This window comes from Ammospiza caudacuta, chromosome 12, assembly GCF_027887145.1.
Source record: "Ammospiza caudacuta isolate bAmmCau1 chromosome 12, bAmmCau1.pri, whole genome shotgun sequence".
Lineage (NCBI taxonomy): Eukaryota > Metazoa > Chordata > Aves > Passeriformes > Passerellidae > Ammospiza > Ammospiza caudacuta.
In genome coordinates this window covers 16,341,829-16,367,986 of record NC_080604.1, presented here as the reverse complement: position 1 = coordinate 16,367,986, position 26,158 = coordinate 16,341,829, and the positions used below count along the sequence as shown (strand labels likewise).

The following is a 26,158-nucleotide window of genomic DNA, read 5'->3' as shown; positions in this document are numbered from 1 at the left end:
CTTGTATTATCCATCACTGTTGGGTTTTTCTATATTTAAATGAATGTGCAAAATTTGTGGGTCCACATGTGCACAGTCCATAGTGTGGTGGAGGTTTAAATGAGTGGCACAAGGATCAGGCCCTTAAGAAACACATACAGTTTAATAACCCTCAGTTGGATGCTGAAGTGATTGCATTACATTCACTAATTACAGTTAAAGTACTGTCTGCAGCCTAGAAAATCAACAGGAACAAAAGCAGATCCATTTTAAAATGTTAATTTCATCTTCAGAACAGTTTTTTGTCAATTATGGTAATGAAGGAAATCTCTGTTCCATGTGGCAGTGTGTGTTCTTACATGAAGCGTTGTGCAATGAAATGCACCTCCTGGGTGGGTTCCATACTTTGGCATACATGTTAAATCCACCTTGTCCTGGTTTTGTGTTGGGCTCATGGCTGAGCAATGCAAATCCCAATGAAAAGAGTAAAACAATTCCTCTTTTCTGCACTGGTGAGCATAAATGGCTCAGCCCTGGTACAGGAGGTGGAAGTTGTCTCTGTCAGTGGGGTAGAGTTTTTGCCATAGTCTCACCTGCCTTCATGGGTTGGTGTTGAAATGCCCTGGCCTTTCCTGCATTGATTTCCCCTGCAGTGCTCCCTCCAGAGCCACTGGCCATGGTGGAGAAACCAGGGGGGCACTTGAGGCAATCCCAGACAGGAAGTGTATTGAGCATTTGCTCATTTAATGCAAAAAGCAAATCAAACACTGACCGGTGTGGGTGTTTCCCAGTGATGACCCAGCACAGGGGGCTCAGGCTGGGGTGTTGGTGTCACTGTGCCAGCCCTCCAAAGGGGGCTGTGATCCTTCTGAAAAGTACCCAAAGCAAGGCCTGATCTCCTGATGAGTTGTGCACGTTGGGCAGGAGCACCTGCCTGTCAGAAAACACCTGCCCTGGAGGTTTCAGTAATGCTTTTTCTATTTCCAGAGTTGCCTGCTGGTTGGGAGAAAATTGAAGATCCTGTATATGGTGTCTACTATGTAGAGTAAGTGCTGCTGCTTGCTCTGGTGGGGCTGTTGTGGGGAGGAGGGGTCCCTGCACCCCCTCTGTGCTTTGCTGGTACCACCTGAGGCCAAGGAGGAGGAGGAGACCCTGGCCCATGACAGGCTGGGGGATGCCACAGGGTCTGGGACAGGGCAGCCCTGTCTGGCCATCCCCATCAACCCAGAGTGGGCTATGGGGGACAGGAGTGCCCTGGGAAGGGGTTAAGCTCAAAGAAGGCAGGAGCAATCCAGGGCTGGGATGTGCAGGAGCCCCAGCAGCTCACAAATCATAATGTTCCATCCAGAGAACATTAATGAGTGTGCATTTAGCTGAGTTAGGTGGGCTTTGTGCAGTGCTGTGGTCACAAAATGAGTGTGCAAAGCAATCCACCAGCCAGAAGATGCTCAAAAGGAGGATTGGAGAAGATGGTGTGACCAAACAGCCATGGCAGAGGCTCTTCCATCAGGCTGTGTGATTGTGAATACAATTACAGGTTTAATGGGACTCTCTGTGGAATTGGAGCAGCCTCTCCTTTATCGACATGTCAGATTGCTCCTTTGGGAAAGCAGAGATCTGAGTTCTGTTTCATCACTGACCCCATAAAATGAATTTTTAATTATGTGTATACTCCTGTCTAGTAGGATGGCTTATGATAGCCCTCAGAGTAAACATGGAATACAGTTTCTGTCTGCTTTGGCTCATTTCTGACCCTCCCATCTGTGCCTAGGGAAACAAGGTTAGCAAACTGTGTAATTAAGGCTTGACATTTATTTACCAAAGACATCAAGAATATTTTTCAGCTATTAAATGCCATGCCAAGAGATCTTTACAGGATATTGTCCTGTCACTTTATATACACATGCCTGTTAGTTTTGTGGCACTCCTTACTGATGGAATTAAATCAAAAAGTAACTTCAATAAGACAATAATTTTATTTTACTTGCTGTCTCTAAGCTAGCATGATGGCTGTAATTTCAGTATTTGTCTCTGTCCCTTCAAATCAGTCACTTTGTTATTACATAATAGTTTTTATTGAGAGACAATTGTATCATGAAAAAGTTTATATCATTTTTAAAGTAGTTATAATTTTTTCTTGGCTCTCCAAAGATACCTTGAAATGGGAAATCTTTTTCAATGAGTGAGTTAGAGCTCACTTTCAGTGAGGTAGAAGTCACTAACTTGTTTTTTATTTAGTAAGTTAAATATTTTTCTAGTGATTTAATATTGATCTTTAACAGAAAAATTTCTGAATATAAATCCCTGGAGTGCTTCTGTCACAATTACTTGAAAATATGGTTGGTTTTCACATGGGTTTTTTTATAAAGGCAGGCTGGATAGGATATATAATATAATAGCAATTACTCTTAATGGTAAACTTTGCTTTGTATACAAAGACAGGCTTTAAGGTAATATATTTTTTGAGGTCTTCCTGTTCCTCTGCTGTAGCAAAATCTCTACTGAAAATGGCTCTTGAGCAGTTGATGAGGCATTCAGGGAGTCCCAGCCCTGCCCCTGCCTCCCCAGCATCTGTGGCTGCTGTTCTTCACTGGGTTTAATAACGTGGTGAATCCTCTGTTGAGCCTTGTATGCTGTGATGGGACTGGGCTGATTCTTTTTTCTCTTCCTGGAACTGGTACAAAATATTGGCTCTCCACATCTCATAGTGCTCAAAAGCTGCCTGAGGAAAGCAGCTGAAGTTTCACTAAATGCTGGTTTCCACTGGGAGTATTTGCTGGTGGCTCATTCTGGATAGATTTGGATCCATTTGGAGCCCAGCTCACAGCTTGCATCCCTGCAGGTATTTTTAAGACACCCTGTGTGCATTGATCAGATTGCTGACAGATGTTGGGGTTTGGTTTGCTTTGTTTTGTTTTTAACTTGGGTGAGCCAGGAAATGACTGCACCTCTGGGAATCTGATTAAAGCAGGGATGATACAGGCCTGTCTTTTAAAATGCAATCAGACAGTATGCCTTTCCTGCTTTAATCTCATTTTTCACAGATAGATCACTACTTTAATGTATTTGAAGGAACTACCCATCCCTACTGGAGACATCATATCAATACCGGAATCTGCTTGTTTTAATAAATACTCCTTTTGCATGAGCCTGGCTCCACACCACTGCTGTTGGGTTTGTTTGGGATTTTACTCCTTTCCTCAGAAAGAGAAGTTCCAGTGCCTGCCCTTCATTCCTGCCTGTTGCACCACGGGTTTCATTGCTAAGTCTTTGCTCTCTTCCATCTCCAGCCACATCAACCGCAAGACGCAGTATGAGAACCCCGTCCTTGAAGCCAAGAGGAAGAAGCAGCTGGAACAACAGCAACAGCCTCCAGAAGGTTGGCACCTTGAGGGCATGGTGGGTGGGTTATTCATGGGGAATGTCCTCCCTGGCCCTGGCAGCACCGTGCCACTGTTTGTCCTTCCCTCCATGGCAAAGTGATGCGCATGGCAAAGGCTGTGTCTGTCCTGCACAGAAGATGCAGCAAAGGAGGAAATCTAAACTGGATTATTTAAGTGTAGAAGGTTTCAATCTTGTTAGACAGGAGAGATTTTACTTTGTATGTCCTTTGTTTCCTCTGGAAAGTTTCTAGACTTCCCAGAGACAGCTAAAGCACATTTTCCTCTTCAGTCTGCTCCATGAAGTCAGTTACTGTAGGTGTTGTTCCAGTCTGCACTGGACTCAGGCTGTCAGAGGGGATGAGGAGTGGGCTCTTACATGCACCAGATAAACCTTGCATGAGAGATTTCTTAAACCAAGACCTTTGAATGTTGTCAGGCTCTAAAATCTGAAGTAATTTCCTTATTTTGAAACACTTTTTAAAAATTATTTTCCTCTCTCCCAGCCCCTTTTTTTTCTTTCTTACTTTTTCATTTATTTTTTTTTTTTGTTCAAATGGAGCCCAGCTGCAGTGAGGGCCCTGTGGTATTTGGGTTTGTTCTTCTACTTAGATGCCATGAGTGGCACATCATGGCATGTAAGTAGAAGTACTTACGTGCTGTGATTTCAATTTCATGTCAAGTCCACTTAGATGCAAATCACATCCCAAGTTTCAGTGTGAGTTAGGATGTCCCAGCAGATGGATCCATTGACCTGGATATAGAGATCCTTCAGAACTGGTTTTTGGACATCCCATTCATTGTATTCCCTCTGTCTGTGACTCTGTTTCCTCTCTTGCCATGCTTCTCACCTCTCCTCTGCTTGAGCCCCGCACTCCCAATGTGTGCAGCAGCTCCTGGTGCTGTTGTGAAACCAGTAACATTTCCCTCTCTGCCCTCTCCAGAATGGACAGAGGAGTGTCCATCTCTCCCTCCACCTGCTGCTCCAAACCATGTTTCAAACAACCAAGAGGCAGCTCGGGAAGCACCAGTACAAGGTAACAGCCTTGTTGAACCAGTTGTAAAAGAGCAACAAGGTTTTTATTCCTGGGAATTCCCTCAGCCACCACAAGGGCAGTATTTCCATGACTGGTGACACACCAGGCCCTGTGCCTGCTTATCTGAATTCCCAGATTTTTGAGGCTAGTTTGTCTCAAGACTACATTTGTTGCTGAGTGCAAGAGGTGAATGAGATTTGGTGCACACATCAAAAAGAGGATTGTGGCTATTCTTCCAAGTTTTCAAACACAGTGGGCTTACTCAGAAGTTGTACTTTTGTGCAGGTGCTCTGGGCTATTACAGCCTTATTTATTGTGTCAGTGGTCACAGACCAGTTGTTTGCCTTAAATAACTCACCAGGCAGGACATGAATCATTCCTGAATTTGCAGCATGAGCTGAAACATTGCCAGGTCAGGTCACCAGCAAGGGCAGGGAGTTCCACTTGTACCTGTGGCAGTAAAGTGCTCTCTGGTTACAAGTGGTTGTAAGTAGGCTTAGTTTTGACTACATCTGAATTGCATAGCGAGTGAGTGGCATTGCCCTGGTCTGCAGGAGCCAGAGCCTGGGGAAGGTGAGAGGGAAGCTGGCTGGAATGCACCTTCCTGACAGAGCTGGGAAGTTCTCCCATGGTCTCTGAAGGCAAACCTGACAGGAGTGCTGCTGTCTCTGGCAGCCTTTCCTGCCAGGAAAAGCCAGGAAATGCTCTCTGCAGCAGGAGGAAGCAGATCAGCCCTTCCAAAACAGATGTGGGATTTCACAGCACCCAAATCCCCTAGCACAATTCTAAGGGATATTAGAGTACATTAGAGTAATCCAGCCTGGTAGCAAGGAAAAAAACATGGGAGGTCTGAGGCTGGCACCCTGACCAGCAGGCACCTGAGTGTAGAGATGTCATCAGATGCCCCAAAAATGCTGATCTTCCTCCTGGAGGCCTCTGTGGACGCCACCTTTGCCTTTCCCAAGTCAGGCTGAAGCAAGGGCTGCCCAAGCATCCACACATGGCAATGCAAAGGAGCTGTCACACAGGGCTGATGTTGGGAGCTCAACATCACCCAACAACCCAGCCACCAAAACTGTGCAGCAGTGTTAGAGCAGGGCATTAACCTGTCTCAACACCATTCTGAGTGACATGTCCTGGTATCTGCTGATGACTCCTCTCCTCTTTCATTCCTTCCTCTTCCTTTCTCAGTGCTGCTCCTTCTTCTCTCTCTCCCCATTTGCAGCAGTTTCCATGCCTGGAGGTTTCCATCTCTCCCCCTGATGGCACTGCTGGCAGGGACGTGGGCACAAGGAGCCCTCCCTGTGCCCCTGGCAGCACTCTCACAGCCTGGGTTTTGTAGATAGACTCACTTCAAATGTGAGTTCTGTAGGTGGGATGTAGCCTGTGGTGCTGCTGTCCTGCTGCTGCAGGGCAAGCTCAGCCTGTGTCTGTGGGCAGACACCAGCAAGCTCTGCTTGTTCTGCTCATCCTTTGAACCAGAAACGAGCCCTGCTGCACTCTGCCCCTCAGCTGTGAGTGTTACCTGGGACTCTGGGCTGCCCTTTGATAGTCAGGGCTTTTATTGCAGGCTGGGGTCTGAGCAGACCACCTGCCCACGATGTGCAGGATTTCCATGTTCCTCTGCCACCCTTCAAAGGCAGAAAACTACAAGTCCTCACACTGCCTCCTCATGAATAATCTTCAAATATACATTTGTTCCTCCCAGTCAAAGGCTTACAAATCTCAAATCCCCTCGCTCTCCCCTGAGGTCTCCTCTCTGAGCAGAGGCCCACAGCAATGCTGCTGAAGTGTTTGAAAGAGAGCCAGCCCTGCTGGCTGTGATACACACTGCTGATCCCAGAGTTGTCACCAGAGGGCTTAGTGGCACAGGCTAAGCGTTAAAAACAATTAAAAGTGCAAAGGTGTTTAGTGCTGGCACTGTGAAGTGCAGCAGCCCTGATCCCTTTGCTGAGCCTGTGCAACATTCTTTGCAAGGATGTGCTTTGGTCCGTGGGGCACCTCTTTCCCTCTGAATTGTGCTCCCAGAGAGCATTCCCAGCCCTCCAGCACAACTGCTCTGGTCCTGGGCTGCTCTTTGATTCAAACTTCACACCAGCAGTGTTTCATCCACAACAGGCAAAGAGCAGAAAGGGAAAAGACTTCAAACAGTGTCTGAAGAACAACATCAGCGTCCCCCCGTTTTCTCCAGAGGAGGTCATAGGGCAGTAGCAATGGTGGGGCTGGGGGTTATGCTAAAGGGTATCAGTGTCTTATCAGAGCTCAGAACTTGCTTTTTGCTCAGTGGGTTGGGAGAAAGTCATGTGGTGAAAAACATAATGATGCTTCTTTCTGCAGAAACTCTCACTACAGACTCCTGTAGGAGGCCCCCTAACCCTGCCCCATCCTTCCCAGGGTGGATACAAACACCTCAGGACAGAGATGAGACACACATCCAGCCCAGCATCCCTAGCTTTCATGCATTCCATTGTTTAAAGCAGCATGTTTTCCCTTTTGTAGCCTTGGGGCTTTGGTGAGCACGACCACAGCTAACAAAGTGCCAGGTACTGGGGTTTTGTTCACATCTTTTAGTGCCTGCCTGGATCCAGGGAGACAGACTGAGTGTGATGAGATGAGAGGCTGCAGGAGTGAAGTGCAGTCCTGTCCCTGCACACTGCTGTGTTTGTCCATGGACTCAATACAGTGGGGAGGAGCAGAGGAAAAAGAGATCAAACACTCTTGCCTGCCTGCTTATAGATTTTTTTTCCAAACTTCCTACGCAGGAAAACCTTTTTTTACACGAAACCCTTCTGAGTTGAAAGGGAAGTTCATCCACACCAAGCTAAGGAAGAGCAGCAGGGGCTTTGGCTTCACCGTCGTTGGAGGAGATGAGCCAGATGAATTCCTCCAAATCAAAAGTTTGGTGCTTGATGGTCCTGCAGCGTTGGATGGTAAAATGGAAACAGGTACTGGTGCTTTCTATCAAAATCATCACTATCACTTTGGTTTGTGTTTTTGCAGCTGGTTTGAAGTGCTGTTCATAAAGGACTGTAGTCTTCATCCCTTTCTTGGGGAAAGGCATTCAGCTTTCCTATCAGCAAGTAAGGAAGTGAGATACATTGAGAAATATATCCGGAATCTTGGAAAAGGACATTTCATGTGTTGGAATTCCATCTCAGTGTCAAAATACCCAGCTGGGACACTGCCAGCTCCTGCTGTCCCCACACTGATCTGAGGAGAGGAGCCAGCAGTTGTGGGGTTCCACATCAGGCTGTGGGTTCCTGCTCCCTGCTGTGGATGATGGATTTTTGTAGGACTGCACCACCTTGTGTTTGTGTCTCTGCCATGCTGCTTGCCTCTTTCCAAAGCTACTCCCAAGGAATGGACAGAGCAGTGGGCTAATCTGCAGTTTCCCTGTGTGGAGGCACCAAGGGCAAAAATCTCTCGTTTTGCCGGAGATCAGGTCCATCACAATTTAGTTGCAAAATGTGAAATATGGTTTAGTGGTGAGCACAGTGTTGCTGGGTTAATGGTTTGACTCAATGATCTTGGATGTATTTTTCCACCTTGATTCTATGAAATCCTTTTAGGCTTCGTCTGAGGTCGCAACTCCTCACTTTCAGCTTGAGCATCACAGCACTTAGTGTCCCTATTTTCCAGCCCCAGTGTTAATAAAATGACTCATAACTTTATCAATATCTGGAGTTCAGGCTGAAGTATGAGACATGACATGTGGCACTCACTGTGTCTGAGCAGTTGGTATTTGAGAGCCTTCTGTTACAGCTCCCATGTGCTCTCAATTCTGTTTCTATCATATGTCCACGTGTAACAGTGAGAGCTGGACTTCAGAATAGCTGTGAAATGGGCCATATACCAGCATTTAAATTTATTAATTTTTTGCATGAGCCAATTCCATTTTCACTTCCAAAAACATTTATGTACATAAAGGCTTTATGCCATGAATCCACAGAGTTTTTGCTCACCCAAGTATCACTGCTCTGTGACATTCATATCCTCTGAACATGATTCCTTCACCCAGTGTTTTCCTCCTGGGAAGCTAAAAGGCAGAGAGAGGCCTCAGAGAAAAGAAAAACAATTCTTATCCCATTTGCTTCTCCTGTCTTGTGCTCATGTGGAATGTGTTTGGAGATTGTTTACCCACAGGTGACTGTTTCATTGGATTCTGGTGTGAGTTATTTTCACTCATTGGCCAATAGGGGCCAAGCTGTGTTGGGACTCTGGAAAGAGTCACAAGTATTTATTATTATCTTTTTGGCATTGAGTATCTTTTCTGTATTCTTTAGTATAGTGTAGTATTCTTTAATATAATATAGTACAATAAAGTAATAAATTAGCCTTCTAGCAACATGGAGTCAGATGCATCGTTCTTCCCTGCCATGGAGCTTGCTGTGAATTTACAATACTGCTCCTTTTTCTTGTGCTGAAGTGCTGCTGTTGCCTGTGAGTGGTACCTGTGGGTGCTGCAGATCTGCTCTCAGCCTGTAGCCCTCTGGCCCGGTGGATGTCACAGATCTGCTCTCAGGCTCTAGCCCTCCCCTTCCTGCAGTGCACAAAATGTATTTCCTTGTCTGTCTGTCTGTGTCCGCTGCAGGGGACGTCATAGTCAGCGTGAACGACACCTGTGTGCTGGGGCACACTCACGCCCAGGTGGTGAAAATCTTCCAGTCCATCCCCATCGGAGCCAGCGTGGACCTGGAGCTGTGCCGGGGCTACCCCCTGCCCTTCGACCCCGATGACCCCAACACCAGCCTGGTCACGTCCGTGGCGATTTTGGACAAAGAGCCCATCATTGTGAACGGGCAGGAGAACTACGACTCCCCAGCCAGCCACAGCAGCAAAACAGGGAAAGTGAACGGCACAAAGGAGGCCAGGCCCAGCAGCCCAGCCGAGGTCTCCTCCAATGGACCCCACGGCTACCCCAACGACACGGTGTCCTTGGCGTCCTCCATAGCCACGCAGCCTGAACTCATAACTGTGCACATAGTGAAGGGGCCCATGGGCTTTGGGTTTACTATAGCAGACAGCCCCGGTGGGGGAGGCCAAAGAGTGAAACAGATTGTGGACAGCCCGCGGTGCCGCGGCCTGAAGGAGGGAGACCTCATAGTGGAAGTCAACAAGAGGAATGTGCAGAGCCTCACTCACAACCAGGTGGTGGATATGCTGATTGAATGTCCTAAGGGGAGCGAAGTCACGTTGCTGGTGCAGCGAGGAGGTAAGGCTTCAAAACTGCTTTGAAACACCTCTTCCTGAAATCAGAAAAGGGAAAAAAATGCATGTCATGAAAGATCTGCTCTCCTAAGCTTCTCTGTAGATTTTTTTATTTTTCCTGAGATGTAGGAACTGCCCCAAGTTGGCAGTTGTCAGGTCACATAGGTGGTTAAAATTATTTATTGTGTGTTGGTGCACTGTGGGGGATGCTCAGGTTCCCACATGCACACAGAGCTGGTAAGGGGCAGGAGGGTGGTGTGGTTACACCTTTGCTTACATAACAAACCCTGGTCTCATGCTCAGAAAACCTGAGTGTTTTAAATAGAACATAGACATTCCTTGAGCTATTCTGAGATATGGAAAAGGCTGGTAATATGTTCTGCAATTTGAGGTGTTCAAAATCAGATACTTAATGACTCTTCATTGGGAAGGATTATACCTGGGATACATTTGGGAGCCTAGAAGAGAATTTGAATTTCTCCAAGTTGTAAGCAATTGCAGTGTGACTTCTGCACATTTGTTTGCTGTGCCATTGGGAGCTGAGCTCAATTTTTTGGTAGCACTGCTAAGGCCACCAGCAGGTACAAAACCCATCCCACAGCAGCCTACATGGAGAATGGCTGGCAAATAACCTGTCAGTGGTCAATCCATGCACAGGAACTCTTTCCCTGCACATAGTAAGTGTAAAGTAACCTGAGGCAGCACCCCTTTAACCTGTGGATTGAGATTGCTGGGGTAGGGAAAAGGTCTCAGGAAAGTCCAGGTTGGGTGTGGAGTGCAAAATCAAGAGCAGAGGGGTCAGCTCTCCCTCCCTGCCTGGCACTGGGGCTCTCAGAGGGACAAAGGGCTGTCCCCACTGTGCTCCCTGTCCCATGCAGGGTTTTATGGACAGAACACGCATGGGTGCCCTGTGGATGGCAGCAATGACCTCCCTGCAGAGGCAGAGTTAAAGGGACAGGTGGGTGCTGAGCACAGCCAGAGGGGAGTGTGTGCTATGCAAGTACTTCCCTGCTGACTTTTCTAAAGTGTTTTGATTGCAGTAAACACCAAAAGCCAGTCCATTTTAACAAGGGACAAGTTGTTTCCTGAATTCACAAGTCTGGTTTGTTGTTTTCCAAGACTTATTTCAAGGCATTGAATACATTGATTCTGCAGTTAATAGCAGCTCTGGAGAAAGCACTGCCTTTCCTATACTCCTTTCTTTCCAAGTGCTTACTGTATTTTTGTATTTTGATAGTAAATTAGAAAGTAGAGAACAGAATATATTAAGAGTTCTTCAATTTTCAAAGTGTGAGTTCCTTAAAGACTTTCAGTACTAGAGAGATTTTTAAAATGCACTTCATTCTCATGATTAATATATGTATTATAGAGAAAATATGGTTGGAAGAAAAATAGCAGCTATTATTAATCCTCCTGGAGAGTGCATATATATCTGGTAACACCATATATTAATTATTTGAATTGTGCCTGACATTTAATAATCCTCCTAAAGCCTTGAAGGCATAATGAAAAGTTTTGATGAGGAAATAAAAGCCTAGTTTTAATAAAATAGTAAATAGTTCCCTGATAATCATGTTGAATCTTTTTTTTTATTTTTTTTAATTTAATCAAGATACTAACCACATTTGCTATCACCTTCCTAGATAAGGTGCCATGTCAGTCTCCTTGAACTGCCTCCCTCCCTCCCTCAAGGTCCTCACATTTCCATCTCAGCACAGAGCACTTGCAGTTTTGAATTTCACGCTCTTGTGGTACAGAACTTGGAGGTCTTGGTGGCCTTGGTCCACAGTTATTTTTTGAAGCAAGGTTCTCCTCACATCCAGAGGCAAGCTGGACCAAGATGCTCAAGCTATGGCAGAGAAGCCAAGCAGAGTATGCACAGTAGAAGCCTCAGACCCAAAACCTGTCAGGTTTGTTTAAGACTTCTGATGTTGGGGAGTGAGAGGCTGGACATGCCCCAGCCATGTGCACTCAGAGCCCAGAAATCCATCCATCACCTGGGCTGCAGGTGAGAGGGGGACCCTGCCCCTTTGCTCCACCCCTCCTGGAGCACTGCGTCCAGCACTGGAACCTCCTGCACCTGTGGGAGCCAGCCCAGAGGAGGCCACCAAGATGATCAGAGGGATGAGGGCATGAGTAGCTCTGCTGTGAGTACAGGCTGAGAGCTGGGGTTGCTCAACATGGAAAGAGAAAGCTTCAGGGAAACCTTACAGCACCTCCCAGGACATAAAGGGGCCTACAAGGTGGCTGGAGAATGACTTTTCACAGGACAGGGAAATGGCTTTGAACTGAAAGTTGGCAGGTTTAGATTGGATATTGGGAAGAAGCTGTTCCCTGTGAGGGTGCTGAGGCCCTGGCACGGGGTGCCCAGACCAGCTGTGGCTGTCCCATCCCTGCGAGTGTCCAAGGCCAGGCTGGATGGGGTTTGGACACCCTGTGCCCAGCAGGGCGGTTGGAACTCGATGATCTTTAAGGTCCTTTAGAGCCCAAACTATTTAAAAAAACAAAGGTGGAACTGGCTGAAATCCACCTGGCTCTCAGTGCTGCTGCACTCAGGTCCTTTCCCTGTAACTTCACCTCATGTTGCTCCTGCCAAGTCTCTCTCAGCAGCACCATCCCCAGACAAGGCGCCGCTCTTTATTTTGGTGCGATTGCAGAAATGTATTTGGCTCGGGTGTCTGATAAGCTCCTTCAGGGCTCTTGAAGCTGTTCTTCTGCTTCTCTGTCACTTGTCCTTTCCTCCTCCTCCCTCTGGTGTCCAGTGAGGAAAGTGCTCAGCTGCTGTCAGCATCCTTCCTTCAGCCCAGCTTGTACTCAGTCCCGCTGTGCAGGAAGCATCCCTGTGACGCCAAGGCTTTTATCCAAGAGCTGCTGAAAGGATGTTCAAAGTGATTACTAATCAAGCAGAAAAATATCAGAAAGAGATGTGCAATATACAGGAAAAGCTCTGCCTGCTCCAAGGTGCTGGTGCACTCCCAACAAGGAGGTCTAATTGTTAAAATGCAAACGCAGAGTTGCTGAGAGCAGCCTGTGAAATATTTACTGTGAAGTGTGTTCAGCTGATGCACTGGCTTATGGGAGAGGGCAAATCCTGCTGCTGCCTCTGAGTGAGGAGCACAAGGATGATGAATCCTGATGATTTCAGGAGGGGTGAAGCTGAAATGCCCCCTCTGTGTGCTCAGGTGTAATCTAAAATCGTTTGCAGGATTGGGATAAATACTTCAATACCAAGTCAGATCACTGACAATTTGCTTTCCAGAGGCCTCATAGAAAATTTACCTTGTCTGTGTTCTGGTTTGATTTTTTTTAAATTTCCTTCTCTTTCCTCTCCTCTGTAGTATCAATCATATTGCTGTTGTTTTCCTCTTTCACCTATATGTGGATAAAACTCAAACCCCCTGATATGAGGGGTTCAGAAAGAGTTCACCCCACCCCAGGGTGCAGAGGGTTGATTGGGCTGACTGGAAAAGCTGCTTTTGCTTAGCAAAATGAAGGGATAGAGGGGACAAAATAATTATTGTCTCTATTAGGCAGGAGAGCTAGAAGGTACTTAAATGAAGGAGCTGGCTGAACAACTGTGTGTTTGGCTGAGAGTAATTTAAACTGGAAATGAGAAGGGGGTGCCAAGCCATTAGAGCCTGTAAGTCAGACTGGAGGAGGCGTGAAGGCTTTACTGCCTGTAGGTGAAGCTGAGCACGTTTGAAGGGGACAGGACATGGTGCCTGCAACAGCAGAGGAGATGCTTGATAAACCAGCAGCACCATTTGAGAGCTCTGTACCTGAAAGTAAACCACTGCTGCTGCTACAAAATGCAGAATTAAGCACATGTTTTTGTCCCTGCACTGGAAATTGTGATTGCATACCTTGGTTATTTTAAAGAATTATTGTTAAGGCAACTGTAAAAGGTACAACTTTATTTTGAATGTTTGTAGCTGAAAAGGTTCTTTTAACCATGTACCTACCAAGTACATGAAGTACTTTCTACAAAAAAAAAATAATTTGAAAGCGAAGAAACAAAGTAATATTATTTGCCACTTGAAATCCATTAGTCATTGAAGCTTTGCCTATGCACTGTAATCAACTGAAATAAGCAATTCTCAAATACCTCTCCATTCTGCACAGACTATTCATAATACAAGAAACATTTTGTCACAATAATTTCCCTGCTTCCCAAGGGACTTCTATTCTGGAAGTTGTGCCTGTGTTGGGACAGGTGGGGGGCTGTGTCAGAACAAGTTATTCTGCAAAACTACTGTGCTGTATTTTTTGGAATCACTAAGACCTAATATTTGTTTCAGAGAAAATTTTAATGTATTTTATACTTTGTGAATTGCCCCTGATTAAAGAGGATTTTTTTTTCCTTTTTTACCTCTTTTTTTTTGGTCAGTCTTCAGGTTAACCAAAATATATGTGTTTAGTTTTTGTTCAGTTCCAAGAATTACACTGAGTGTTTGTGCAGGTCTGAACAGACAATTTACCTTCAGAGCTCTCACAGTTAGTGCTTAGTTGCATCTTTATTCACTGGAAGGTCAAAAATAGCATAAACCTTAGCCTGATCTACATAATCCCCTGGAAGATGTGTTCCCACTTTGGTCCAGATCAAAGTACAGGCACGCAGGTGAAATGTCACTCACATGTCATGTGCAAATCTGTGCCATTTCCAATTGCTTTCCACAGTGCCAAACTCACATTAAATTGGGGAATGGAAATACATCTTCTGAAAAAAATATTAAATATAAACATATATATGCTAAATAGATTTATAGATATACACAAGAGTGTCAAAACTAAATATGTTTTATGGGAGAAGAATCAATGCAACATCTACTTGTCTAAATGCCCATCAGCTGCTAGCTGAGTCTTACCTCCATGTAAAGCCCATGGTAAATTCCCTATTTATGGTTCAACAGAATGAAAGGTGCTTGTGGGAAGCTGTGAGGTTGGTGGAAATGGGGAGAGGTCTGTTCCAGTAGTCCTGCTCACTTGGTCCTCAAGTCAGTGGGTTTAAGAGGTATGGACCTTCCCCTGCTGGAATTCCCACCTGGAAATGAAGTTTCCTCTTCCTTTCTTTAGCTGGAACTGGATCATTGAGTGGTTTAAAAAAAAAACAAGAGAAGTGGTGGAATTAGAGCTCCTTTTCATTTGCTATCCCTAATGATGTAAAACCACGGTATAATTAGAGCTGCAATCAGCTATTCAGTGCAGGCTTGAACTCTTTTAAACAAGCCACTCATTTCTGTTTACCCTTTAGGCTTGCAGCGAAGAGTGAGTTGAAAGTCATGCCACTTAAGCAGTGAGCTGCCAGAAAGTTTGAAACTGTCTTAGCAGCTGCTGAATTAGAGGGAGAGTGAGTCCAAACTGCATTTGGGACAAAAGTCACAACCCGGGACTCATCTGATGGTTACCACAGAGCATGTTTGCCAGTGCCAAAGCTTGTGGAATAGGAAGGAAAGCTCACCATTTCCAGCAGTGTTTTCAGCCCCAGCAGAGAGGGAGCAGAGTTTACACTGAGGTCTTTGTGCTGTTTTTATCTAGGAGCTCCCTGGAGCCCATCTGGCTGAGCACAAAGCTGCTGCTGCCAGGCGTCGTTCATCGCCACCGTCATGGTTGGTTTTCTTGTGGCTGCTCCTTCCCTGGACCCCCAGAACAGGGACAGATCAAATTCCTTTCTGCCCTCTGGTGTGCTCAGTTGACTTCTAAACTGTTTAAAAATCCCTTTTCAAATCACCTCTTTTTCTCTTGTCTTACATTCTGTCCATGACCACCAGCTCCCAGTACCTTCTATTCAGGTATCTTCCACCAAACCTGTTTGTTAAATCTTTCAATTTGTCATTCAGTAGAGGTTATTTTCAGCTGTATGCTGAAAAATACCTGATATTGTGGTACAAATAATACTATCCAGGCTCATAGGCACCCCTCACTGGGGTTTATTTAGGATTGATTTAGGAAATCAGAATTGCAGCATGCTTGAAGAAATGTATGTCCATGTGTAAGGCCAAGATTCATTTTTCAAGTTCATTACTTTGTATTCCAGGGTCATTATTTCATAATTCCAGAGTTATGGGTTTCCTGGTTAAACTTGGAATATCATATGGCATTTTAAAATCTGTCTTCAATTGTTTCCTCTTGTTTATTTTTGTTACTGTTTCTTTTAAAGAGCTTTGCCAGGCAAGAAAGCAATTAGATTAGTGAAACTGGTTTACAAACTGAGTTAGAAATGAGATGTTTTTAAAAGTTTTGTATTGTGCCTTTTTGCCATTTTCTGAAAACAGACAATCCTAGTAAACAGGCATTGTTAAAATTTAGGTGCAGGGAAGGAGCAGGACTGTGGCAGCCTTTAACTGGGAGTAGCTGAGTCTTTTTTTTTCCAAACCACCAAGCCATTCTTTGTTATTGTCTTCTCTCTGATGACTAGAATTATGTTCTAAGAAGCTGTTGAGATTTTTTAAAAGGTTTAAAGCAAGTTTGATAAGTAACATTTGCTATTCTCTCACAGCCTTATTCTGATAAGGCACTAGTATATCAAGGAGCAGATAGGAAAATCAGTTGAAGTCAGGAAAAAATTAAATAAAGGAAATATTATAAGTTTAGGTATTTTTAATAAGAAGTTTGAAGTTCCTACCCCTCATTAGAATTGCTTATGTGCATGTGTTTCAATCCAGTGTGTGAGTTAATTTTCCTGCAGCACTGGGGAGTGTTAGATACGCCTTTTTGGGACAATGCTGGGTATTGTTATGCAGAACCATACACTGATCTCTGTAATTGGTTTTGTAAAGCAAGCAAGCAGAAACTTGTTTTCTCTTTGTGATAAAAATAAGCCAAACTTAACATTTAAAATCAGGTCGTCTGATAAATAATGTAATATGTTGGGATTACGTGGTGTTTTTTCTCCTTCAAAGTGCTTTACAGGTGTTAATCTTAGTGACATTAGTCGTTTGTTTTTGATGATCTGAATTTGTGAGGTTTGGGATGATTTTGCTGACCAAAAACACAAAGGGGGAGGTTTTTGGTGGTGCTGGAGTCCATGGCACAGCTCCCATTAGACTCCAGGAGGCAGCAGGGTTTCACCCAGGTTTTTCACTCCTAGAAATTCTACAGCCACTAAAGGTAATTGTTGTTAGCATGCTCAGACACCAGATAGTTTAATGTATGTACCTAACATTCATATAAATAATGCATTTGCAGGAGCTAATGAATTAACATTGCCAGGTCCTGCTGGAGTTTTTCAGTACAAGGCATCCAATTGAAATAGTAATTGACAAACCCAAATATTAAAAAGCCCATGTGTGCAAAAACCCTTCCTTAAGCTCCCAAAATTCCAGTTATAAAAATACCACATTAAAGTTGTTTTTTGGTTTTTTTTTTGTTTTTTTTTTTTTTTAATTTATTTCAAACTTTAGTATCTTATCCAACTGGCCTTCCTAAACCATGGGAGGCCAAGAGCTCCAAACAAAGCACATTGTCCTATGAACATTTGATTCCAAAAAAAGCATCTTTGTGATATTATAGTTCTGATAATGAAGGAGACTCAGCATTGCTGAGATATGAACATTTTAATTGCCTGCAGAATTTCCAGCTATTGCTGGTGTGATACATGTGAATTGCTGACACTAATCTGTTAGGCATTGGAGGCCCAAGTGTTTTCCCCTCAGCTACCCTTCATTAACTAGATTTGCACTGATTGTCTCCTAGAAATGAGTAAGCAAATGAAGAGATTCCTGTGAAATCTGCTTTTTGGGTCAGCATCAGCTTTACATGAGCTAGCCTGCATTTTTGTGGCAGCATGGCCTATCTATGCTATAGCTTGTGTCCCCCAGATATATGTGTCATCTGAGCTCCAGAGTTGCTTGGAAGTGTAAAATAGGATAGAACAGTTGCTGATTCATTATTTGGCTTTTTGTTACACATTTTGCATTTGTTTCAAGGGTTGATATAATCTTCTAAAGCTTTTTGCTATTTCATGAAGAGTGCTTTAAGGCCAGGAGGAAAGCTGTGCTTTAATCACTAAGGAGATGAACAATTAACATGTTTGGAATAGGGAAATAATGTCAGTTTTGTGTAGTCCTGCGTGCTGACAGCACAATAGTGGTGGTGTGCACGTTACATGCATGGCTGCCTTTCTGTGGCAGGGAATCTGGATCTGCTTGAGCATCAGTAAGAAAACCAAAGCATTTGCTGAATGCTGGAAGAAAAAAACATGGCTGAAATCTCCTCATCAGGATGTTTTATTACCAGAACCATCCTATCTTGCAGAAAGCAGTAGGCTCTGAGATGAGAATAAAGCAGGTTCCTTATCAAATGAAAGATTAGAGCTCTGAAACTCTTTCTAAAAGGTTTTTTTTTTTTCTCTTTAGCTTGAGATTTTGAAAGTTCATGCTTTTTTTTTTCACCTTATGTTGATTGGGTTTTGGTATTAAATGCTGAAGTGGTGTAAGTGGAGCAACTCAAACCCACACGGTGTTGTTTCATATCAAATGTGATGTGATGTAACACAAGGTGGCACAGCAGATCCTAATACTGTGCATTAGATAAGGCAGATTTAGCTGGAGATGTGCCTCCCACATCTTCATCAGGACTTGCACGGCAGGAAGTGGAGCAGACTTGGAGGTGTGCAGCAAGGAGGGTTTTGTTCCACTTTCTTTTCCTCCTAGCCTTACGTACTGCCTGGGTGACATTTTGGTGTGCAAGTAAATAATGAGTTTTTATCAGCCACACTGCAGGTAGGTGCAGTAGCTGCTGCCTTGATTTGGCATTATAATAACCAGCCATAACAGAAGTAATGAGGTGTCAGAAATCCAAGAAGGGTCTCTGTTTATCACTGTAATTAAATACATTTGGAGAGTCATTAAAAGCAATAGCAGGTGGGCAAAACTGAGGAAGAAGGATGACTTTGTAATGGGGTAGTCAATGGTTTTGTTCTGAAATGGATTGCTTTTAAATATCTGTTTGCATGTCTCTAAGTCTCTCCATTCTGAATTTAAATGTTTTTTCCCATTCTGCATTAGGATTTTATGTTTATTTATTTTAATGGGGTTTTTTGCCTCGGTCAGATAGATTTATTCTTTTGATGGTGATAGTAATTAGGTTATTCCAGCTTTAAGAGTCAGTTAAGCTGTGCCTTTAGAGCCAGAAGACCTGCAGTGCATCATAAGTTGGGCTTAGGAATTTGGCAGGGCTTGTAGGCCAGAGAGACTTGGTGGAGGAGGCTGAATTTCAGGGAGGTGACACAGCTGGGACAGGTCAGGACCTGGTGATGTTTGTAGGGATGTGCAGGTAAATATCAGTCCTCAGAAGTTTTCTTTCCATCCTTCAGGGTTAGTTTCTGAGATGTACAGGTTACATCCTTGAAAGTATATCAAGTCTTGATCTATTTTAATAGAAAACTGTTTTCAGGCTAATAAAGTGATGTTTTGTGAAAGCATCCATAAAACCATTGCCCTCTAGTAGAGCTTTTTAGGTCTGAATCTGCCTGAGCATTCTGTAAATGCTAGCTGATTATTAAGGGATGTTAAATATTAATAGCAGCATCCAGCTAATGCCAGGAGCCTCTGTACAGGCTGCTCTCCAGATATGAGACACAAGAATCTCCTGTAAGCCACCCAGTTTGAACAAATGGATTTACACCTTGTGGCAGTGCTGTGCTAAGTCTGAAGACAAACACTCTCACTAAGCAGGATAAATACAGATGTGACTGTAGCAAAATATGGTTTGGCACCTCCATGGTCATGGCAGCTGGGGACAGGAGTTATGGGACTGGGCACCTTCAAAACTGCAGCATGCCCCAAAAATTGTGCAAAGGTTTCCAGAAATAAAGCTTGTTAAGTGATAGATTTTGTGGGCTTCTGGAAAAGGAAAGTTACCCTCATATACATACATACATGTAGATAGCCACATATGTTTGCTTATGTATATGAAAAACAGATACATAATATTGTGTATCCACGGCCCCTTATCTGTGCAAAAAGAATGTGGGGGTCTCTAATTACTTTCCAGTTCTAGTGTTTAGCCTCTGAAATTTGTGAGATTTCAGAAATTTAACGTCTATGTACATATTTGTTTAAATATCAACAAAGGTTTTCATCGAAGCATATGACTCTGACAGCTTGAGCTTTATGATAAGCACTTTATTTAATGAACTTCAAAATGAAAATACAAGAACTGCTGACATGCTTTCAACCATAGGCTAGATGGGTAATTGTCACACTTATTTTCAATCTCTTTATTACCTTACTGTCTTGAAATTATCTTATATATATATATTACTGCATAGTTAAATTTATATTTTCATAGTAATTAAATAGCATTTTATTAGCCTGTATCTTTTTTTATTGCTTCTAAAATCAATTCTCATTTGAGATGCTGAAAATATGACTGAGACTTTAATGGCAGGGAATTGTTCAGCCTCCCAACCAAAAATGAGTATTTGAGGCTAATAAAATTTAGCATCTTTAGAGCATCTAGAACTGAAATTCTTCTTAATGGCAATAATATTCTATGCCTCATTATGCTTTTCGTCAGTGACAGTGGGGTAATAATGCCCAGGATGATCTCTTCAAAACATTGCTTTCTTGGCATTAGCATTGAACATTAGCATCAGAAATGTAGCATTTTTCACTGCATTTGGTAGTTACCAAACTTGATTTATGGCAGGGCTATATTACTGCAGTGTAAATTATTCTCTTGGTTAAAGCTTATATTGCATAGCTAATTTTTTTTTGCTAGTGCAGTGTCACTCTTGTTATGCAAATCACAATGACGAGCAGAAAAGTTTGGCAGGGACGGGTAGGGGATTTCTTCTTGATTTTTTTCTTTCTTCTCCCTATGCTTCTTGATTTTTTCCTTTCTTCTCCTTATGCTTGCACAGACTTGCCTCTCTTGCTGCTGATTGTTCTGGTCTGGAAAAGATGAACTTCCATCTACTCTTTTAAATAGTATTTGTCCTTTATTAGAAATTCTTTGGCAGTGGATCATAGGGAACCAAGGGCATTGCTTTGTCACCACCAATCTCCTGTCCCCTGCCCCCCCAGCAGCATTAATGGCCATTTGCTTTAATTATTTAAAGTTCCTTGTTTTGCACACAGATCAATGTTCAATGCCAGGTATATGGCTGTGCAGCCCCTGACTCCAGTACTTTACCCAAACCTCATCTTTCAAAGTGTCTGTTTTCTTTGATACAGCCTTTGGTTTTTATTCAGCACAGTGTAAGTGCTATTTAGAAAGCTTGAAGGTTTTATTTTTTTTCCAGGCCGGGAACATTTTCTCTGTAAATGTTAACCTTGGGACACAGTCCGAATTCTTTATTTTCTTGTGTTTTCCTTCATCCCCAATTAATTTTCAGCACTGGTGCATTCTGGGCTGCAGGTGACATAAGGGCAAAACCTCGTGGGTGACCTTTCCTCTTAGATTCACCTATGGTTTGTTCTGCTGTTGGATATAGATGGTCCACAATGACCATCCAAGGTGTTGGGTGAGTTAAGGAACTCTGAGAAGTGAAGATCTGAAACAGCAGTTCTCTTTCATGTGCAAAACCACCCCAAAAATGAAAAATGTTGAGCGGTATGCAGACATTGTAAGCCATACATAAGATGATAGCAAGGCCTCCAAACTGGCTCTTAGCAATTCCAGGAGCCTTTGTCCTGTGGGTAGGTGGTGCAAACTACTGGATTGTTCCAACTTCAGTTGAAATTCCATTGAAATATATAATTTGTGTGTGCATATGTGGTGAAAAGTGAAGAATTCACAGCAGCTGGCCTCCACATGTCTGAGCTGTTGGGATGGGCTGACTGCATGACTCTTGTAGTGCCTAGAGATAAGACTTCCTTAGCATTCAATTTCAGATAATTTTGACCCACAATCTCTAAAACATGAGGCTGTGGAAGAGGGCATGTTGTGTCTGGTGTCCATTTAGGTAATTTTAGGGTGTTTGTGGCCTTCTGAGCTCTCACCAGAAGCAAGCCCAGGCTTTGGTGTGGGTCTGAGGTCACACATTGCATTCTGTGTATGCTCAACAAAGCAAAAGTTTGCCATGTTTTGTGGTCTACCTGTGTTACTTAGGTTGCACAAAGACAAAGGAGTTGAGGAAAAAATGTCCTTTTAAAATTTGCATGTTAGAAACAGCAACAATTGAGGTCAAGTTTTGTCCCATGTTTTCTTCCATGAACTCGTCATAAATTTGGTTAGCAACCTTACAGCTTCCCAAAAGTTTTACCACTCAAGACCGCACAGTTAACACAAATAAATATGAAATAAACTGGATTATGGATTTAATTCACAGGTCACATCACTCACACCATAACACAGTGTCATGCAACAGAGGTACAGCTCCTCATGGGCAGTGGCATTAAGAGTGCTGAAGTCATGCTACAGAACTTGCTTAATGATTTGTGGTTTTCCCCCTATGTTACAAAATGTAGTTGAGCAGATGGATGCAGCCAGCTGTACACAGAGCTTTAGGGAGTACTGGGGAGAAAAGAGAAAGGGTTTTGTTAAGATAAATGTAATAATCTCTGTGATAATTAGTTTAATTTAGATCCCTGCATCTGACTCATTTTTGACTAACCTTGTATGAAGTCTTTCTTGCTTTGCTCATAGGTCTGTGAATTTAGTTTGATTACAATCCCTTTTTTTGTTCTTGTGGATTGCTCACTGATCACTGATATTTTTCATTAAGCAGTTGCTTTATTACATTGTTATTTAGAGGGAAGTAATTTGTGTTTTCTAATTAATTTAATTCTAGGCACATTTAGCTACAATGAGCCCATTCAAGAGGTTTTAGGTCATATTGACATTGTTTACCAGATGTGCTCATTTGTTTTAAAACATTGTTAACTCTGTGGTGACAACAGCCTTGTGTGATTGCTTGACTCTTCCATCTTCTCTAATCTATATGTCCAAAACCTCCCAAAATTAGAAGATGCATTTCAGGTACTAGTGAGAGATGCCTATAGGTATCAAATCACAGGGAAATTATATTGCAATGTCAGTAATAAACTATTACTATTCTGGCTTCTCCTAGCCAGGGATGTGAAGCCATTTACAGAACCACCAAAAAGCTGGATAATGCCAAAAAGATGCAGATGGGATGTTCAGTCTATGCTTGGCCCATTTACCTCTGAAAAAGTTGCAGTGAGGCTTCAGTAGAGAACAGGGAAGCCAAGAGAATGAGCTTCCAAGCAAGGCATGGCATGAGCAGTGCTGGAATTCCATGGTAATGGAATCCTAAGGCCAAATTCACAGGCTTGGGAAATGTTTTCACCAGAAGCTTTTTGGAAAAGCTCAGCATTTCCTTGCTGGTGGAGCTCCCAGGATTTGGGGGTTATTCAAGCACTTGATGTTCATCTCTGTTAAATACTGTATCCATTCCATCATCTGAGCATGAAAACTCCCCATTACATCTATCATTTACTCATTTGGCCTGCTGTGCCAGGAACTGGAGTTCTAAAATGAGACCCTAATTAGATGAATAAATAATATTTTCACAGGAAAATGTACAGGCAGGTTATTCCCCTGGCTATAAGCTTGTCCCCTGAAAAACTACCAACATTTGTTAACGTGTTCTGCAGTCACTTATTTTGGTAAGAAGTAAATTATTGCTTGTTCTGCAGCAAAGTCTGGCACAGAGCAGTGACATTGTAAGATTCATTGGCCTCTGAATGACCAACCAAACAATAGCCTTGATGTGTTTTCCTTTATTTTTCAACTGTTTTCCATCTCTTTGGGGTTGGAATAGCCAACATTAATGACAAACTTTGAAGGAAAGGTTTGTTCAGTAGTTCATACTTACTAAATTTTAACATTTAAGCTTTTGATGCAATAGACTGAATTCTGATACAATTTGACCCAGCAGCTCACCTGCATTTCTGCTTTATTTTTTGGAGGGAACATTTAAAATGTTTTTAAATATTTTCTGTCTCATGCTGGTTGGTTAAGGGTGTGTGTATGTGCATGGGGATGTGTTCCATGTATTGATTTAATAGGAAAGATCATCTCTTGGAAAGGGAGAGTAAACGTGTGTGCATGCATGTGGAATGAGTAGAGAGAGAGAGGAGAATCTCTGTCTGTTTATCTCTGTGATAAATGATGCCTGTTTAAAATGTGATTTGCCACGAATGTTATGAAGCGTTTTCCTCTTTAAGGGTATTATACAAACACAGTCCCTATCAGCAGAAATGAAGCTGCAGTCTCGATTGTTTAGTTCAAACAGTTTGATATTTCATTGTCCCTCAATCAATCAGTGCCTGGAGGAGTATCAGCTATTGGCTGGGAATGCATCAGAGTGACATGCAGAGCACAGATATTCCTCAAAAGCTTGAAAATATTTCATTTAAAATACTCCTTACAGTATGCATCCCAGTCTGAGAGCAGCAGCAAATAGAGCTCTGATTATAATTTTTAATTGTGGATCTTCCCTATTCAGTGCTAACATCTCCCAAATTACCTTAAAATAAGCATCTTCCTAGACAGATTTGTAATTCACTTGCACTGCTTGTTTTATTCTCTGTGTAAAAGTTATATGAGGGCATGGGGTTTAGAATAAACAAAATGCATAAAGTAGAAAACGTAATGCGGCATAAATGCCACATAAATCACATCCTAAAGACAAAAGCAGATTTCAAACATCTGAATTACTGAGCACTTAATGTGTAGTGTAATCTGTGTTTTGGTTTATGTTTGTTTCTGGAGTCTCACACAGAGAAAAAAAAATATTGGGGGTGTTTCCTCTGTCTTCCAACAGCGGGGGAAAAGGGAAGTCTTGACCCCAAGAAAGAGCTTTTCCTGCATTGTAGGTAAATCCCCAGGCAAGTGTCTCCTTTGCTGCTGGCAACTAGGCTCTATGCACAAGTAGCTGATTGAAATATCACTTGAGTTCTCTTGCTCATCACAGACTGAGTAAGAGGCTGCTTCAAAATGCAAAATTATCCTTGAAAATACCTTCCCTGGTGCCCTCCCAGTGTTTGTTCCTTTACATCACCTGCAATCTGTGTAAGCCCTGCTTCTCCAAGCTCCCCAGCATCCCCCCCAAGGGTCAGGGCTCTGTTCTCAAGCCACAGCTCTCTGAAATTGTACCTTACAGATAAAATCTCAAAGATTTCCACTTAGGATGGACAGGAAGGAAAACCTGTGTTTTCTCAGTAACATTTATAATTGTAGGGAGAAAAGCATATTCTTCCTCATGCTTTTGTTTTCCTTTGCCCAGCCCACACCTCTCAGCTCAAACCCAACGCACATTTTCCGTTCCAAAAAAAAAAAAAAAAATCAATTCCTAGAGAAATACTTTTTAAAAAATCAACCTGTTTCCCCTGCGCCGTCGCGATTGGTCCGATCAGAACCGCCGAGGCGATCGCGTCAAGAGGAAAGAGCCCCGGCTTAATTGTGAGCTAAACCTGCTGTAATCCAGGGGAGCATTTGAGATTCTGCCCAGGCAGGCGCTGGGTTTGGGCAGCGCTGAGGGCTGTGGGTTTCTCTCTGCAGCACAAGGCAGCATAGCTAATGCAGAGAGAGCTCTCCCCCCGCTGCTGCTTCCCCGGCTCTGGCTGGCTCTGCCTCTCGCCGGGCTTTGATTCGATATGAACAGACTGCTAACTCCGGTGCCAGAGCGAGAGCTGACATAACTCTGCAGATGGCTACCTTCAGATCATACACCTAGGGATGATTTTTTTTTTCTTTAAGGGAAGGTAACGCTTAATGCTAATGTTTATTTTTCCCTTGTTGCCATTTTTCAGGACTGCCGGTCCCAAAGAAGAGCCCAAAGTCGGTAAGCACTTTTCAGCTACTATTTCTGTCTGTTTGTCTGCTTTGAAGGGGAAAAAAGCATGAGTTCGGCTTGTTTGCTTTCTGGGTCTTGATTGTTTTAAGTTGTTTTTCTGTTGCAACCATGATTACCTTGCACGGCTCCTGCTGCATGGGGAGATGAGAGGGGGATGCAGTACGGAAGGGGGATTTGTTTGCAAATAAAGCCTCAGGTTTACAAATCCGCTTCCCCGACAGATGAGCTTCTCTATCGTTTAACTTAACAAAAAAAAAAGCTATTGTTTCCTTTTGGAAAGATGGGAGGCTCCACCTTCTTGCTAGATACCAATTCCTGTCGGGTGCTCATAGGCACCAACCTTTTCCATTAACTCAATGAGTTTTCTTGAGAACCTTTGGCTGAATTATTAACAGAATAGGAAAGCACGCACCTTGTCGTGAGAGACAAAGCATGAATGGAGCATGGTTACAGTTTCCAGGGAATACAACCAGCTGTCCGAGCGCTCCAGCTGCTCTGGAGGCATTTCCATACTGAGCAGGATTGTCCTGCAGGTGTAAGATTCCTCTTAGAAGGAAGATCCTTTAGAAAAGCAATAATAGAACAATATTTTCTTGTCCTCTCGAATGGATTTCCATGTAAAGCGGTTACCTGGAAACATCTTAGCATCTCAGCTAGCAGCACAGGAAGCTGTGATCTCAAGTATCGTTAAAGCTCCATGAATGATATTATGGAAGAAATTAATGTGCTATTTGTATGCAACAAAAAAGCAATGTTTTATTTTTAAAGGGAATGAAATACCTAAAGCC

General features: G+C 43.2%; 1 protein-coding gene across 1 annotated transcript in view; it reads left to right on the top strand.

Annotated features, from left to right (window-relative positions):
• The window catches only part of MAGI1 (membrane associated guanylate kinase, WW and PDZ domain containing 1), a 283,263-nt gene that overhangs the window by 221,973 nt on the left and 35,132 nt on the right, over nucleotides 1-26,158 (top strand). Inside the window, exons 8-13 of the mRNA XM_058813185.1 lie at nucleotides 967-1,024; nucleotides 3,270-3,358; nucleotides 4,304-4,396; nucleotides 7,159-7,341; nucleotides 8,988-9,608; nucleotides 25,327-25,358. Coding sequence (XP_058669168.1) covers nucleotides 967-1,024; nucleotides 3,270-3,358; nucleotides 4,304-4,396; nucleotides 7,159-7,341; nucleotides 8,988-9,608; nucleotides 25,327-25,358 — 1,076 coding nt within the window. The remainder of the gene's footprint in view (nucleotides 1-966; nucleotides 1,025-3,269; nucleotides 3,359-4,303; nucleotides 4,397-7,158; nucleotides 7,342-8,987; nucleotides 9,609-25,326; nucleotides 25,359-26,158) is intronic.